General features: G+C 34.3%; 1 protein-coding gene across 1 annotated transcript; it reads left to right on the top strand.

Annotated features, from left to right (window-relative positions):
* Positions 1-1,811: 1,811 nt before the first annotated feature.
* LOC148876922 (uncharacterized) lies at positions 1,812-7,035 on the top strand. Its single transcript, XM_088978481.1, has 2 exons — positions 1,812-1,977; positions 4,449-7,035. The coding sequence occupies exon 2, from the start codon at positions 4,805-4,807 to the stop codon at positions 6,725-6,727; it is 1,923 nt and encodes a 640-aa protein (XP_088834607.1). The 5' UTR covers positions 1,812-1,977; positions 4,449-4,804; the 3' UTR covers positions 6,728-7,035.
* Positions 7,036-17,833: the final 10,798 nt, after the last annotated feature.

The following is a 17,833-nucleotide window of genomic DNA, read 5'->3' on the forward strand; positions in this document are numbered from 1 at the left end:
CCGCTAAGCATCTGAAGCACATGGAAGGAAAAATGTTCTTGATAAAAAATGCAAAAAAAAAAAAAAATGTGAATGATGTGTGAAACAAAATCCTGTCTCTCCTTGTCTGAGAAGACAAAGACAAGGTTACCTTCACCGGAGAAGACAAAGACAATATCTTGTCTCCTTGTCGTTTGAGATTTAGATTGAAGTTGATGGAGGAAGAGAAGGGTATTTTTGGTGGAATAAAACACCAAATAGCGTGAAAGTGGGTGTGAATACTTACCGGAGAGGAAAGATAAGGTGGTCGGAGTTCGGACCATTGTAGAGGTGGGAGATGAGAACAATCCACTCTTGACAAAATTTTCTCATACTTGTCGTGCAATTTACATCTCATTTGAGTCACAACTATTTGGTGAGACCCCATGCCCCTTATTTTGAGAATACTAATCCCATCTTATCGCACCATATCTCTCAAAACATACATGAAAAAATACGAATATTCAGCAAATATTCCAATTTTTTCATCCACATCACACAAACCAAACGGGCTGTTATGGAAACAAACAAATTCTGATTATATTTGCACGTTCTACTTTATTTTCTGCCCAACCTTTCTTCATTTACAATGCAAACAAACAAATCAGAATTTTCTCTGAACTCATTTGCAGTCCCATACCTTTGCGCCAAGGAAAAAAGAAACTGCATTGCAAGTAAACCAATTCATAGGTGCTGTTTGGGAAATCTGAAGCCTAATGCCACTTGCAATTGAAGAACCTAGTTGTAGTTTTTTTTTTTTTTTTTATTCTTTTTTCTAACGAGCATCGTTTTTGTGTCATTCCCCTCTCTCCCCTTCCACACACACACAGACAGAAGCTATCAAAAACATTTGACTCTTAAATAGTTTGGGCCCAGTCGCAGTTTTTCTAATGAGGTGGACCCAGTTGCAATTGAAGGGCTCACATGTTATGACACAATGTTCCATGTGTGTGGCGTATAGGGCATTTGGTACATTGGTACATTTATAAATCAAATAAAAATAATTGAATGGAATTAAAAAGCAATAATTATTATTAATTTTATATTATTCAGTCAGTAAGGTTTTTAAAATCAAACCGGTCAGGGTCCGGTTCCTGCGTCAAATGGTTCAACCATTCGAATTGAATGGATGGACCATAATGACAAAAAAAAATTAAGAGAATTTTAAAATAATAAAAAACAGCCAAACTGCTGGATGGTTCGAACGATTTGACCGTCCAAGTCAACAGTTTGCTTACCAAATCAATAATTTTTGGCAAAATAACGGTTCTGGGGTAAAACGGAACCAGTCACCTAACCTGTTTCCGATTTTTCCGGTCCGACCGTCCGGCCGGTCCGGTTTTGAAAACCATGGCAGTTAGTGCTCAGTGGTGTAAACTCGGGTCGGTTTGATATTGTATCCGAACCCGAGCCATTACTCACAGCCGCTATCCGACTCCCATGGTCCAATTTGAGACACCAAATCTGGGGAGAAGTGATCAAGTGAAATCACCCTCACGTGAGTCGTGAGGTGAGGACTGAGGACTGACGATCAAAGAAGGACAGACTGACGTCAATATGCTTGCCGTGCGTAGCAGCACGAAGCCGGCAAAAAATAATCGGCTCAGCGCGTCACAAGTCACAACCAAAGCCGACACAATAGTCGCCGTTTGCCAACTCAGCATTCCGATTTATTAGGTCAGCAGACTCTTAAAAATTTTGCATAGTTTACTTAAGCTAGACCTAATTATTTATTAATAATTAATTAGTTCTTTAATTAATTATTTTATTTATTTATACTCCTTATAATGCTCTCTTGGTTCGCCCCATCTCTCTCTCTCTCTCTCTCTCCCTCTCTCTGAGATGGTGCTCTCCGTCTCTCCTTTCTGCTTGTCTTTCTGTGTTAAAGCAATCTTCAAATCACTTGGTAACGTAAATCTTCTTGTCAGATTTTTTTCGAGATGTCGTGAGATCTTTCAGGTATACTTTCTGTTTTCGGTTTCAGATTATATTTGTTGTTCCTTTTCCATTTCTTTATATGCATATAATTGTTTTTTCTCTCCAATGGTGGAAAATTAAATTTTTTTGGTTGTGTAGTTTTCCTCTATGGTCATTTGGTTTCTGATATCCTTTATGCTTTCCTGTTTTAGTGTCTGACTGATTAAGGATGTGAATGTTGTCTGCCTATGTTTTTTTTTTTTTTTTTTTTTTCTATGTATGCTTCTTTCCTTATGCTGTATAGAGATTTAGATTTACGAGATTTATGCTCAGAGTCCGAAGAATCAGTAGTTTCAGTTCGAAAGCTTGCTTAGTTTGATTGCAAGTTGCTTGTATCTCTTTATCTCAGCTTCAAAGAAAAATCTCTAGTTCTGTTTCATTGGCTAATTGGTTGAACCGTCTACCTCTGCTTGCTTCTTCTGTGCATGTCTTCTTTTGGCATGGCTTTTGGGTATAAGCCAATCTCGAAGGTTAAAGGATTTTGATTTATTTATTTATTTATTTTTTTGTGGATTCTAAAGAACTTGAGGAGTTTTGTGGCTCTTGATTGATGTTTTACATAACAAGTAATGCCTTCCGATATCTCAGTGAAGGCACCTTAAGGGAGAAGTTATAGAATATTCTTTTAATTCTTCTGATAATTATCTTTTGAGTTCTCTTTTAGATCCGCAAGAATTGCTTTTTTGGATACTTCTGTTCCAAAGTCTAAGCTTCTGGGTTTGGTTGAATTTCATATAGGTATTATCATAGATATGTAATATTTATCTGTGTGGCATCAGATTTGGTGTTCACAGTTGATAACTAATTAAAAGGCCTTCGGGTATACCTTTTTGTTCAATTCAGGATTCTTAGAATTCTGGATAGATAACATCAATTATATCGATCTCAGTGTTATAGTTATGTTGTAATCTTGCTTTCTGGTTTACTCTATTGCTTGAATTTCTGGGTTAGGTAGTGTTTTTCTAAGTTGTATTTCCTTTTTTTTTTTTTTTGCCGCCAGGTGGGGTGGGTGGGGGGGGTGGAGGGGGGCTAATTTCTGGTCCTGATATGACTACAACCATAGAGTATGTCTGTGTCATTTGTTTTTGGGGTGTCTACTTCCAGATCTGTAATGAAGGTAATGAAATACGATTGATGTAGAAGAATGAAGAGTTTAAGAAAGTAAGAAGACATGTCGGTGATTATTGAAGTATAGATGGAACGTATGCTAAAAGAATCTGTCAGTGATTATTGATGGATATTTGATGATAGTTAGTGGCTAATAAATTGAATTTGCCTTGATATTCTTATGGGTGTGAAAGGTGAAAAATGGATCCTAAATTACTAGGAGAGTGGATAGTTGATACATGGTTCTTGTGTTTTAGGTGCAGTAAATTGTTTTCAGGAAAGCATTAAGTCTCTGTATGAAATTGTTGAATTTTTCTACCTGGAGAAATCTTATCTGAGTTATAACATGTAATATTGCTAGTGCTTCTCTAATGCTTATGTACCAGCTTTGGCTATGATTTGGCTCCAGCCTTATGTCTTTGAAGATGCTATGAGAGTAGGTGATATATGTCATATGTTTCACCAAATAATAAAGTAACTTATGTTAGCGATAAAAATTCTTTTTTTTTTTTGAAAGATGAAAATGAAATTTCATTTAACTGGGAAAAGTTAGGCCAAGGGAGAGGTTCCACTGAATACAACATACAACCACAAAGAACTAACCACTGAAACAATACATCATACAACAAAAACAGACTACAAAGCAAAGTTTTCATCCCAGATAATTCTATCCCAGTGACCATAAAAATAGCTGAAATTTAAACCCCAGAATAATTTGATACTTAGGATTTTTACATGTCTCTGCTCTTATTTGTTCTCATTACGGTATTCCTGTTTGTAGGCTGCATTCACTTAATATATAGCTTGCACAAGTTCTGCTGTATAGCATCTCTAGATATGGATAAATGGATGTCAAATATGATTGCATATTTTCACAATAGACTCCATGCTTTTCTGCCATTCTTGATCAACTTTAATACTACCGTTTGATAGTTATAACCCAAAATCTCTATGACCAGACAACACCTGTCTGATTTATGGTTAAAATGTCACAGTTAGGAAAAAAAATTGGGAGGAGCTTGGTAAATCATAAATGATCTGAAAAACTGTTTAGAAATTTATGTCATCCATTTGGATAGCTATGCTTAGATGACAATGACAACAACGATGATGATAAATTTGTTCTGCATATATTTTTGTTACTGTTCTAGATCTACCTCTGTTAGGAGGGTATGTGACGATATTTCTTCTCATGCTTCATCAGTCATTGTAGTAGTACATTCAGCCTCACTAATGTCAATAAGATTCTGATCTATGAACATAAAGTCTGTGAAGCATCACATCCCCTTTGGTTTTTATTTAGTTGAATTGATTGTTGAACCTTTTTTTCTCTCTCCTTTTTCAAGGTTTAATGAAGCTGAAGGAGCATTCAAAAAGGAGCAAAAGGTGCTCCTTTTTTAACCTGTCTGGTCTTGTTAGAGGTTTCTATCCAAGAAACGTTGTCAGATACCATCAAAACTGAGTGTCTCAGTAGTAGATAATTGAAGTATTAGTCTTGTACCACCAACAATGGACAGGAAGGACACATCAGGCTTTGTAAGTGGTGGAGCTGTCTTATCAAGTCTTCTTCTACACTTGGTTATGCTGCATACACTCTCTGAATAGCATCGTGGTAAATCTGTTATGCTAGTAGAGACAATATTCTTCTGCTGCTAGTGTTCTTAGATTGTGTCCTGTTCACTCTGCCTTTTCACATCATACGATGGATCTCAATGTGAAAGATCCCTTTGTCCCTGCAAATGGGGAGACAAGCAAACGTGACAACTTTGGTAATACAGCTTTGCACCTGGACTTTCTTGGCTATGGATCCAAAAAGACTGCCCAATCTGGGGATTCTGGTAGTAACCATCACAAAATTTCTGTCCAAGTTCCACCTGATGATGGTTGCCATTTGGTTCTTGGTTTAGGCCCCACACCAAGTTCCTGTCATGATTACTCTGTTGGGATAAACAAAAGGAAGGAAATTGCCAATATATTTGGACAAGGGTTGTCCTCAGATGGTGACTCTGGTATCCTAAAACTCGGCCTTCCTCTGGGGACTGGGGACACCTTGGGTGTATGCCAAAATCCATTTTCAGTGCAGAGTCATCTGAGTACATCCCATCACCTGAACCAAATGCCCATTGAAGAGAATAGATTATTCATTCCTATTGTTGATGAGGGATCAACTTCAGCCAAGAAATCTGGTGGATATATGCCATCCCTTCTCCTGGCTCCAAGGGCACCAGTTACGGAAAAGGTTGTGAAGACCCAGCCACTTTTAGAGCTTGGAACAAGGTCCAACACCCACCATAGTCATTTTCCTCAGTTGAGTCCTGAACCTACAGTGACCACAGATTACTCAACAGGCACTCACTCTGAGCCTGTAACTGCAATGGTTTCTTCAGAGCACCGGGATAGCCATCCTAAGAAGTGCAAGTTTGATGGTTGTTCGAAGGGGGCAAGAGGGGCATCTGGTCTATGTATTGCCCATGGCGGAGGGCAGAGATGCCAGAAACCAGGGTGCAACAAGGGTGCTGAGAGCAAGACTGCCTACTGCAAGGCCCATGGTGGAGGGAGGAGGTGCCAGCGCTTGGGCTGCACCAAGAGTGCCGAGGGGAAGACTGATTACTGCATAGCGCATGGAGGTGGTAGGCGGTGTGGGCAGCCAGGGTGCACTAAGGCAGCCCGAGGCAAATCAGGACGGTGCATCAGGCATGGTGGGGGTAAGAGATGCAATGTGGAAGGATGCACTCGCAGTGCTGAGGGGCAAGCTGGATTGTGCATCTCTCATGGAGGGGGACGCCGGTGCCAATTCCCAGGATGCACAAAAGGGGCCCAGGGTAGCACCATGTATTGTAAAGCCCATGGTGGGGGAAGGCGGTGCATATTTGCAGGGTGCACCAAAGGTGCTGAGGGTAGCACACCATTGTGTAAGGGTCATGGTGGTGGAAAGCGTTGCCTCTTTCAAGGTGGCGGGATCTGTCCCAAGAGCGTCCATGGTGGGACAGATTACTGTGTTGCGCATGGTGGAGGCAAGCGTTGTGCTGTTCCGGGCTGCACCAAGAGTGCCCGTGGCCGCACTGACTGCTGTGTCAAGCATGGTGGGGGAAAGAGGTGCAAGTTTGAGAACTGTGGAAAGAGTGCACAAGGGAGTACTGACTTCTGCAAAGCCCATGGTGGGGGAAAGCGGTGCACATGGGGGCAAGGAACATGTGAGAAATTTGCTAGAGGTAAGAGTGGACTCTGTGCAGCACACAGCAGCATGGTCCAGGACCGTAATACAGACAATGGCAATATGATTGGGCCAGGACTCTTCCGTGGACTTGTACCCGTTTCAACAGTGGGGAGCAGCATGGAAAATGAATATTCTTCTTCAGGTGTAAGTGCCATCTCTGATTGCACTGATTCACCAGAAAATCCGGCAAAAAGGCAGCACCTAATACCACCTCAAGTCTTGGTACCTCTGTCGATGAAATCCTCATCATTTTCTGGGGTGTTGGAGGCTGAGAGGGAGGAGGAAGGAAGCAGTAGAGTTGGTGGGACCAGAAACTTTGACTTCATGGTCCCCGAGGGAAGAGTCCATGGTGGTGGTCTCCTGTCCTTACTTGGTGGGAGTCTGAAAAATGCCATTGATGGGATCTGAGTTTCCATTACTGTATTTCAGACGTATGAGAGAGAAGGGGTTAATGGTTTGTTAAAACTAAACTGTCTATGTTGTTCAAGACTTGGTTTTAATTTGGTCTTCGTAGTTGGTATGTATTGTTAGTGTTGGTATTGGGGGAAGAAATGGCATTGTATTGTTAGCTTTATGTGTCATTTGTCTTTGGATGTGACTGTCTGTACATAGATGTGATTAAGAAGAGTTGAGTTGCTTAGGTACAAGTGTACAACTCACAATCTCATTTCCTGTGGTTGTTTACAAAGATGAGAATCTTCCTCCCTTTTGTCTAATGATTTGGATGAACATGGTATGTATGTATCTGGTTCTGGTATGTGTTGGGTGCAAAGATTTTGGCCATATCTTGCTATGAGAATCATTTCCTCAAGGGAGGAGCAGAATTAACTTGTGGCTAGGTGATTAGGAAATATTTCTGTTGCAGTAGTTCCATTCTATGGTTGGGCTTTGTTCACATGAATTCAACGGATATGGGGCTGTGTTCGAAGGTGCACTCGTTACAATTGAGAAAAGAATACAACCAACTGCCAAGCCAAAGCAAAAGGTTTTGACTTTTGACTTTTGATAACTACGATGGAAACTAGATGACTTTCTTATAGGTAGATAAATAAAACCATTACATTCTCAAAAGATTTTGGTTTCTGGGTCATAACGACGAGGCACAGAATTTGCTCGAGGCAACATTATCAGAATATTTCAAAGTTTCCTTGATCTTATCCAAAATAACCAAGCATGGTCAAGACAAAGCGTCACATGCACCATTCAATGCACGAACGGCAATCATGGAATCTGATTCCACTCATTTAGCTTCCTTTGCCAAACTTATAACTCCCAGTAAAGGTTTCACTTCACTATCACACTTTTATACAAATCCCTGTTACATACCGTACATTGTGATCCATGGGATGTCGTGCAATGGTGATTATTTTAGTATGGATGATAGAGAGATACTTAAGAAGTAATTACCTGAAGGGACAAGCATGTGTAATTGTGTGCTATGTGGGAAGTTAATTGAGTGGTAGTGCACTCACCAGTGGGATTTGAATCCCACTATGTTGGGGTCTCTTGAGCCATTGTATCTATTTAACTATTTTCTTATGAATCAAATAGCAGTCGGAACTCTGAAGTATTTTGAGAATTTGGATTCCACTAGGAGTGTTGGAGGCTGGGTTTCCCCCAAGTTTATCTTTCTTCTTTTCTCATCCTACACCTGTTCTAGTTCTTCTCTCCAATTACAAACAGCTCCCCCGTAACAATCCCTGGTAAAATAGAATTTGGCAAATTTGATACCCCTTTAGAAGGAAGCTGACCCACCTTACCACACTCTTGGAATTTGTGAGGAAAGGATATTTAAAAACATTTGAAAGGATCCCAAAAAAAAAACAGTTTTGTTTTTATTATTAAAAGCATCATTTCCTGCAGACCAGATATAACAGTAGGCCATCGTAATCCAACAAAAATATTTCTTTTCCTCATCTTTGTCATTTAAATTACTCAAGACAAAAGAAATAAAACCGACAAGTGAAGTAAATTGATAACCATTCACAACTAAACTCCGAGGGTTATCAAATAAGGACAGCTCTAGCTAAAGAACAATAGCAAAATGGATGAACAACGGTTTCCTTATGCCCATCACAATTCACCTCAGAGAATGATTCCTTTCCGAGCAAGAAGAGATCTAGTCCCTACAAGCTCTCTACGGATACAATTTAAACCTAGAAGCCAATTTCAAGTTCCAAACCCTCCTAATGAGACCTTGACAAGCAGAAGGCAAAGAACAAACAATTCATGCTACCTATAGAACGATACTGTCTCACAGAAAAAATCCCCTAGGACTGAAGGACCAAATCATTTTGATGGTGCTTGGTTTTGTGGCCATTTATTTGAAAATTGGTGTCACATCATCATCATGTAGGTGTTTATCCCAAAATGTTATTTGCAGGGTGTTTGGTAAGACTATTTATTAAATAAGTGTTTTCTTGATTTGTGTGAGAATTAACTGTTAGAGGGAAACATCATTTTTGGCACCTAACCATTAAACAACACTATATAAATGTTCTTCAACTACTTTCTCGATTTTCAAGATAAAAATAATACAAAATATTTATTAAATAAATACCCACAATACTTTTATCTCCACTCGTTTGTTTAAAATTCTGATTTAAAACAGATAATTTCAACAAATAATTTTAACATTATTTTCTGCCAATGGAAATAATAATTATTAACTTTCCCATACTAACTAATGTTAATTATGATTAACTTTACATGTATAATTATAAATTGATTATTATGAATATAAAAGAATTATTATTATTTTTGTTATTAATTATCAGTATTTAATTTAATCGGGTTTGATAATAATAGGTAAATATCATTAATTTATTTTTATCTTTTGGAAAACTGAATAAGAGAAAAAAATGGTTAGTATTGAAAATGAAAAATTATTTGAATTTTTGCAAAAAAAAATATTTATTGAACATAAAAAACCAATTATTCAAAGATAAGGTCGTTAACCAAAGAGTAATTACAAGTATTGAGTAAATAATAATTTTAAGAAATTAAATTTGTTAATTAATAATTAGTTTGAATTAAAACGAGTAGTTTCAGGAAAGATTTTTAAGTAATTAAAATTTGCTATTAAATTATTATTATTATTATTATTTAATTAATTAAATTATACCAGGAGGATCCAGTCTAGTTTCATTGTCCAGTGACATGTGCTCAACCCAACATAAAGGTCTGTTGATGATCCAAACAAACACAATGAAAGGAATTTTTCTAAGCAGTCACTTCACATATGTACTGTTAAGTGTTGCTTGTCTAGATCAGCCAATATAATCCAAATATAATCAAATGCAAAGGAACAAAGAATGCAGAATATTAGCATGACAAATGGGTCAAATCATCGTAGTCCGAAATTAGGGAGGATATGTGAGGAAAGTAGCCTAGATTATATCTGGATTACTATAGAAAAAGGGAAAAGAAAATGCAAGTTCATCATTCCATTTGATTAACTTTAAATAATTGAAAGCAAAGCTAGGTTTCAGATGTCATCAAAACTATATGTTCATTTTCATTGGATGATAGCTAGGTCTTATGTTATAATTCATCAAACCTGGCAATGAAACACCTTAAAAAGGAAACAGTCTGAAATTTTCACAATTTGCATAGAAATAACGTCTAATTGGTTAGGATCCAAAGATTTTGAGTTCCTTAAAAAAACAACGGGATAATTGAAAAATCCGCCCCATGTGTCCGGTCGAAAATATGGGAATTTCATCATATCTAATTCTGAAAATTAGGCTAATAATAGAATTTGTTAAAGTTGCCGTCAATATCTGAAGATATGGAAAAAGGGGAAAAAAGTACCTCTTATACACTTTTCCAAATGTACCACCCCAAAGTTGCTTTCAGAACAACCCATCAGCGCACTGGTGCCCTTCCTAAAGCTTGAGGCCACCGGTAACGATCCCAGGAACAAAGACCACCGGGTGCTTCGCTCTCGACCCCTCTTTCTACAATTTCACACCGGGCAGATCGGGCAATGGCCCGGTAATGGCTTCGGTGACATATTAAGGAATCAATGCTGGCATGGCATTATAGAGAAATAGTAGAAACCACCAAATCGAGCAGATGCAGCCAATAAACCAGCAGCAACTATTAATGCAAGACAATTTCTTCTTCTTTTTCACCTTCTCTTTCTCCTTCTCCGTCGAATTTGCTTTTGATCTCTTTACGATCATCCAAATTGGAAGTTTGCTCGATTTCGGAGGCTTTTCTACACCGCAACATCGACATATTCGTTTCCTCCTTACTCTGTTCCTTCCCTTCTTACGTTGTTAACGTTGCTGCTCCTATTGGTGGGAATTGGGAAACCAGACGAATATTTCTTGGGTAAATGATTGATAGAGTCTAACCTGCACTATCGAATCTTCTTCGCCTGGTTTCTTTCTATATCTATAAACTTCTCAAACCCTAACCTAAACTGGTGTTGTAGTCGCCATGTTCAGAAACAAAGACACCGTTTGCTGTTGCAGCAGCAACCTGAAGTCACAAATCAAAGTTTTCCTGCCAAGAAAGAGTGATAGTTTGTTGTTGGAGCCACCAAAGTCCTGGAAGGCTCCGCCTCACAAAGCACATTCGTTGAGAGTTGGGCAGAGATGGTTGAATGCGCAGAAAGGTCAATTAGAGTGAATGTCTAGAAAGATTGTAAATTGTTTGGTATTGGAATTTTTTTAGGAAGAGATTGAGAATGAGAACTTCCCATTTCCCATTTTCCACTTCTCACATTTGAAGATTGAAAATTATTTGATATTATGCTTATTCCTTGAGAGTAGGAATTTCCCACTTCTCAGGTATAAAGAGTTATAGTATCACACGTGTGTAAAAGTTAAAAGAAAACAAAATTAGAGATGGCCATGTGTCTACATGGTAGTTGGCTTAGAGGAGTTGGCTTTGGGCTTTATTAGTCTGCAAGTGAGTGGTCTTTCTTCTTGTAAAGACTGGTGGCTGAATATAAATAGGCCACATGTCTGATTGGAGGAGACTTTGGCTTGATTTCATTACTTTAATATATATACCTAGTGAATGACCCTGGAAAGTTCAATTTATATATGTATACTATCTTGATACATTTGTATACTCCATTGTTGAAACAACCAGAATAGTTGCACTTGATCTATTTCCAATTAAATATTTCCCAATTAAACTCCCTGTATTATCCCATAAAGAGATCTTTATACATTTTCCCCTGTAATTATTTAATTCAATATTAATAATTTTAATAATAATAGATAAGAAGTTGAATATTATTTGTTATTTTCCAAAACAATACTTTTTTGTTTCATTGTTTGTCTGTTTTGTTTATGAATAGATTCTTTATCAGATATGGCATATAATTTACCAATTACATCTACAACATTAACAGATATAAAGTTAATATATACATATATATAAATAAAAAAATGTTAAAAAATTACTAACCAATAAGATATCTATTATCGTCGTTTATGTTGATGTTATCAAAATCAATGAGATCAAATATGTGTCTTGGAATTTTTGCAATTTCTTCAGTAATCGGTTCAACCAGAGTAGTCCACTTAAAATATATGACAAATACATGTTTCACAGCTCTGTAGGACCCTTTACTTTGAACAATATTAAAAATTTTGAAAAAAATATAGAGAACCATCACACAACAGTTTCTCAAATTTATAAAACAAATTCTTCCATACAATAGCATGTATTTGTTCATCCTACAAAAAAAATTAAACAAATAAAAATATATTAATAATTTTAAAGTTAATGAAAATATAACATAATATGTATACTTACATTTTCATCAATTAATAACATGCCCAAACTCTGTGGTTCATTATTATCTTTAAAATCCAATGTCTTCCATAAGCGTAATGGCTGTATTTTAATCTTCAAAGAATCAGAATCCAATTTTATTTCATTGAGATATTGATAATCTTTTGAAGACATATTGTCATTCACCTGTTCATTAATTGGAGAAATTTATTAGACGCAAAAAATATAAAAAATAGTAAGAAATAATTATTAATAATCAATATACCTAAATACAAATTATTGAAGACTTCATGACAAACAATGTTTTGTGTATGTCCTTCTAGTTCATTGTCCTTATTTTTCATCAAAATTCTTAAACCATCTTTTGATGTTACATGGGAAATTACCACATATAATTGTCCATGAGTAAATACAGGTCACAACAAGTAAATTCCAACATAATTCAAAGTTTGTCCTTTACTTTTATTGATTGTCATTGCAAAACATACCTTCACAAGAAATTGCATTCGTTTAAGAAATGGCCAATTCGATTCAGCTAGCATCAGCACTATCCTTGAAATGAAAACCTTTTTACCCACATTATTTTTTATAATTATTTTAGCTTCAATTATTATTCTTGCTGTTTGAGTAACAATCAGCTTTGTTCCATTGCATAACCCATCACTTTGGTTCAAATTTTGTAGAAGAATGATTGGAATTCCAGCTTTTAACAAAAGTTCATGATTTAGAATTCTAGAAATTTTCAATGTATTTAAGAACTCTGTGGGGAATAAAATATCTTGATTCTCAATTGATTCTGAGATATGACTTATTGTGTCTGTACTTAAATATGTAGATATATCACCAAGTATAATAGATAAGATATAATCATTCACTCCATCGACTTTGTCATTTGTAGGTACTAAAATTGCTCTTTTAGTCAAGTAATTGTGGTCTCGATATTTACAATCCAAATCAGGATATACTACTGACACAATATTCTTAACAGGATTATTCCCTGTAGGTATAAAAAATTCTTCTGGTATTTTTATCCAACTTGGTTCATGTTGATCATTCAAAGATAATGCAGGCAATTTACTATCTCTAAGATCTAATATCCACTTATAAAATTCATTTAAAGAATTTGTAGCCAAATCTTCTAGGTGTCTAACTTGAAGCCTCATATTTATTGTTAAGTGAAAAACAACACATTGATGCCAAAAATATAATTTTTTAATTGCAGATGAAACGATTGCTTCCCGTGTTCTCTTATTAATAATCGGCAAAATTTGTCTGAAATCTCCTCCAAAAAGAATAGGTTTCCCTTTAAAAACATTTTCAAAACAGCACGAATCCTTTAAGCGCATAAGATCTTTGAAAGTTCTATCTACAGCCTCAAATGCATTTCTATGAGTCATTAGAGCTTCATCTCAAATTATTAAATCAACAACTTGAATCAATTCAGCAATATGTGATATTTGTGTAATCGAACATGTATTGTCCTTAATTTCAAGGAGAATCTTAAATCTTGAATGGGTGGTTCTTCCTCCAAATAGTAAAGCCCTGTAATTCCCGATGAGGCACACACTAATACAATCCCTTGTTCAGACCTTAACTATGCAATTATTGCTTTCCAAAGATAAGTTTTTCCCGTACCTCCTTTTCCATGCACAAAAAATAATCCTCCAGAATTTGTATGGACTGCTTGTAAGATTGCTTCAAATACAATTTTTTGCTTTATATTCAATGAATATATATGCAATCCTTAAGAAATTCTATCATAATTCATTTCATCTCGAATTAGTCTATTTTTAACTTGAGTTAGGAATGACATATCTAGAAATGGAAGTGTTGAAAAATCTTTAAGACCTATTACACTTGTTTAGTATCTTTTCAATTTCATGTAATGTATAGTTCCTTAATTGTTCATCTAACTAATTAATTGAGTTGTCTTCTAATATTCTTCTTTGACAATGTAATATATCGTCTGAAAGCAATTCCCAAGGCTTATTCCATAATTCGTTAGTGTCTAAAGCCTCACAAAATAAAAGAATTGTAACAAATATTTCTCGTAGTTGTTGACCAATAAACCACAACCTGGCTTGTTCAATAGCTTCATGCCACTCATAATCATCATTTAACAATCTGAGCGCTGAACATGTTAACTTAAAGGTAGGGTAGACGATTCCATTTGTTGTTTTGATTTCCTCAAAACTCCTAGGACCTCTTACAATATTTAAAAGCATTCTAAGATAAAATCATTCACCTGAAGTTGGGTATACATAGTAGATTCTCCTAATTGATTTACTCAACTTTTCCTTGGTTCAAATTTTGTTTTGTTGATTCCATACCCACTTTGTAAGAAAATCAACATATGTCAAATCTCTTGTGTCATCATATATACTATTTGCATACATCTATTGAGTAAACTTAGTGTGCTCCAAAACGGACCTATTCAAAACCCTGACTAAATTGTCATTATCCTTAAAGGTAATAGTTTGCTCATCAAGGAGATGAAATGATAATCTTTCAACACTTGGAAATCAAAATTGAATATCAAACATAAATATTCTGTAGCGACTATCCAAATAAATTTTGATCTCATCAACTTCTTTTACCTCACAAATTTCAGAGTGATTATTTTCTATACCTTTCTCAATAACAATAGTGGCTCTATCTTATCCCTTATTAGCATACTTAAATAAGTACTTAATAGATCTTGAATGATTGCATAATTTAACATTGATATGTGCTTGAAACCGATAAAATAAATCAATATTGTATGGAATAATCCATTGGTTATTCAAAATATGGTCATTCTTCATTGGAACACGTCCATTATTTCTTCTCCTATATATAGGATAACCATTTCCATCAAATGTTGTCTCATTACAAAACTCTTTAGGATAATGCTTAGACCATTTTCCATTTGCAATGAACATTTGGGTTTAATTCTCCACATGGACCATGAACCATATATTGAACTACTGTTTCATATGCCTCAAGATCTTTGTCCTTATCTGAAAGATCAGCTGAAATAATTCCATCAATTTTTGTTGGTGCTGAAAGTTTATCATCTTGGTGCAAGAATAACAAAATATGTGCATGTGGGAACCCACGTATTTGAAATTCAATGGTATAAATCACTAATGTTAATATATTGATTAAATTTTCCTATATACAAAGTTATATAATTAATGGTTGTAAAATCACTAATGTTAATAATATATTAATTAATGATCAATATGACATAAAAATGGGGTTTTTTTATTAATAAACAATATCAATTAATTAATAGTATTATTAATTATAATTAATAATATTAAATAATCTTCATTAAATATCGATAACATTCATAATTATAAATAGGTAATTGACAGTATTAATGAATCTAAATATTAATAATAGAAATAAGTATAATATTAAAATTACTTATTGTAATATCAGGAATGGTAATAATAATAATCATTGAAAACATTAAATTAGCAAAAGTGTTTTTTTTTTAAGATATGGACCAAAATTACTGAAAATATCAAAATTAATGTCACTATTTGAAAAATAAATCTAATTTTACAGAAATAAATATTCCAATGAAAGGTTATCAATAATTTATAATTATGACATTTATATTTATTAATATTTTAATTACTTACTAATTTTTCACTAAAGTTGATGAAAATAACTGAAAATATTAATATATACTTATTGCTAAAAAATTACTTATAATATCAAAATTAATGTAAATTTAAAGAAAATAAATTCATATTTTTTGTAAAAAAATTTCTAGTGAATATTTATTAATAAGTTTTAATTATGGTATATATATTGATTAATATTTTAATTAGTTTGTAATTTGCAGTAACTTTTTATTTAAATAATTAATTTAGCACATATTCTGAAATTAAATAACCGAAGTCAGTAATCTTCAGTAACTATTTTCAATTAATTAAATATAACTATTTATAAAGTTATATAATTAGTGAATATAACGCTAAAACCGGGTTTGATTGAAAATGAATTGAATTAGGTGTGAATATTAAATAACTATTATTAACAATGTTATTAATTATCATTAATGACTTAAATAGGGTTTAGTTCAATACCTATTTGATTTAATTAATGTTAATTATTATTAACTAATGTAAATCATAATTACACTCTATATTAAATGCATTAAACCTAGGTCTCTTGGAAACTGTGTCAATTTATATATATAAAAATGGTTAAACCAAACTTATTAGATAATAAGTAAAACCCGGAATCGTATTATGTTTAGACCAGTCCCACCTTATCCATATTGCATCAGATTCTTAACCCAACTATTAACTCAACAGAGCGATGGCAACAAACATAGGCAAAAGAAAGGTGGCTTATCACCCATTTAAAAAAAAACGTGTTAAATATTCAAAGTAATAGAAGAGAATGTGAATGGAAGAAGGAAAAATACAAAAAAGTAGTTGGGTTGTGTGCTCAACCAGTAGTGAATACAAATGATCGGCGTTTAATGGGAGCCATTATACTTAGTGATGCAAGCAATTAATTTTGTATTCAACATAATATGAAACACGAAACAACTAAAAAAATTATAGCATGTTAATATACCAACCGGATTGAATTTCCACTTATCTAAAGTTGTAGTTTGAGAATCCAATTGAATGCCTACTTTCTCTAAAATACCAGTTTTTTGGCAGATTGAACTCAATACAGAAGTGCACAGTGGCAGTTCGAATGATATGATTGAAACCAGTAATCCATTAACCTCAATTCCAACTCCATAAATAACTTGGTAACAAAAAATATTATTCAATAATTTTGATATGGTATTCTTATAAATTGTAATAGAAATAATATCAAATACGTAAAATTATTTGAAAATAAAAACATGGTACTAATCAATAGGATCAAGAAACATGGTTCTATTCAATAATAGGAACATTTACAGTTTCCCAAAAATAAAAGAATATCAACAATCAATATTTACAAAATCGCCTATAGAATAAGAAGGATATTTATACATTTCTTTGTCTTATTACGGGGCATGTTTTTACTTAATCTCCTAGAGGGATGATACATTAACTAATTACATACTTCAAGTGCCCATTCATCATCTTGTATTCTAGCTCCTGTTTTACATAACCATCTGTCTCTACCATTTCTTTCATTGTCACAATAACCAACATGTCTTCCACTACATAGATTTGGAAAGAGAGAAAGTGTGGCAGTCCTCCTAATACCTTGCAAAATGCGTTGTTCTTCAACCAATTCAACTTTGCAAGCAACTTGAAAGAATGTCTGTAGTTCTTTTTTCTTATGTTTCTCCCATATAGATCATGCTACTGGCTCTCATTCATCAGGTAAAGATTTCAAAAGTATTTGGATCCTCCTTTCATTGGGGAGATGTATATTATTATAACTTAATTGTCGGCACATGTCACTAATAACTCCTATATGCTCCATCATGTTGTATTCTAACTTCATCTTATAGTTTTCAACCTCATCAAGGGTATACATGGCCACTACAAATGAAAAAATTAATAATCAATGAGTGTAAATATTATAGTCTAAATTAAAAATTAATGAAGGCATCATAACAATATATAAGAACAAATAAATTAAATAAACATTTAGCTAAGTGGTTATTAAGGAGAGTTAAATAAAAGTGCACTAATCTAACCTCGATAAGGGAAGTGTATTTTTTAGTTATAAAGTTATATAAATTTTCAATTAACTTTTATTAAAATATTATTAATATGTTAATAATTATAAAATCAGGAATAA

This window comes from Nelumbo lutea, chromosome 1, assembly GCF_056320005.1.
Source record: "Nelumbo lutea isolate HS-2025 chromosome 1, American lotus-T2T, whole genome shotgun sequence".
In the NCBI taxonomy this organism is placed as follows: Eukaryota; Viridiplantae; Streptophyta; class Magnoliopsida; order Proteales; family Nelumbonaceae; genus Nelumbo; species Nelumbo lutea.

What these genes read in the sequence shown, in the direction of transcription:
- LOC148876922 (XM_088978481.1), top strand. Translation starts at nt 4,805, where the DNA reads ATGGATCTCAATGTGAAAGATCCCTTTGTCCCTGCAAATGGGGAGACA.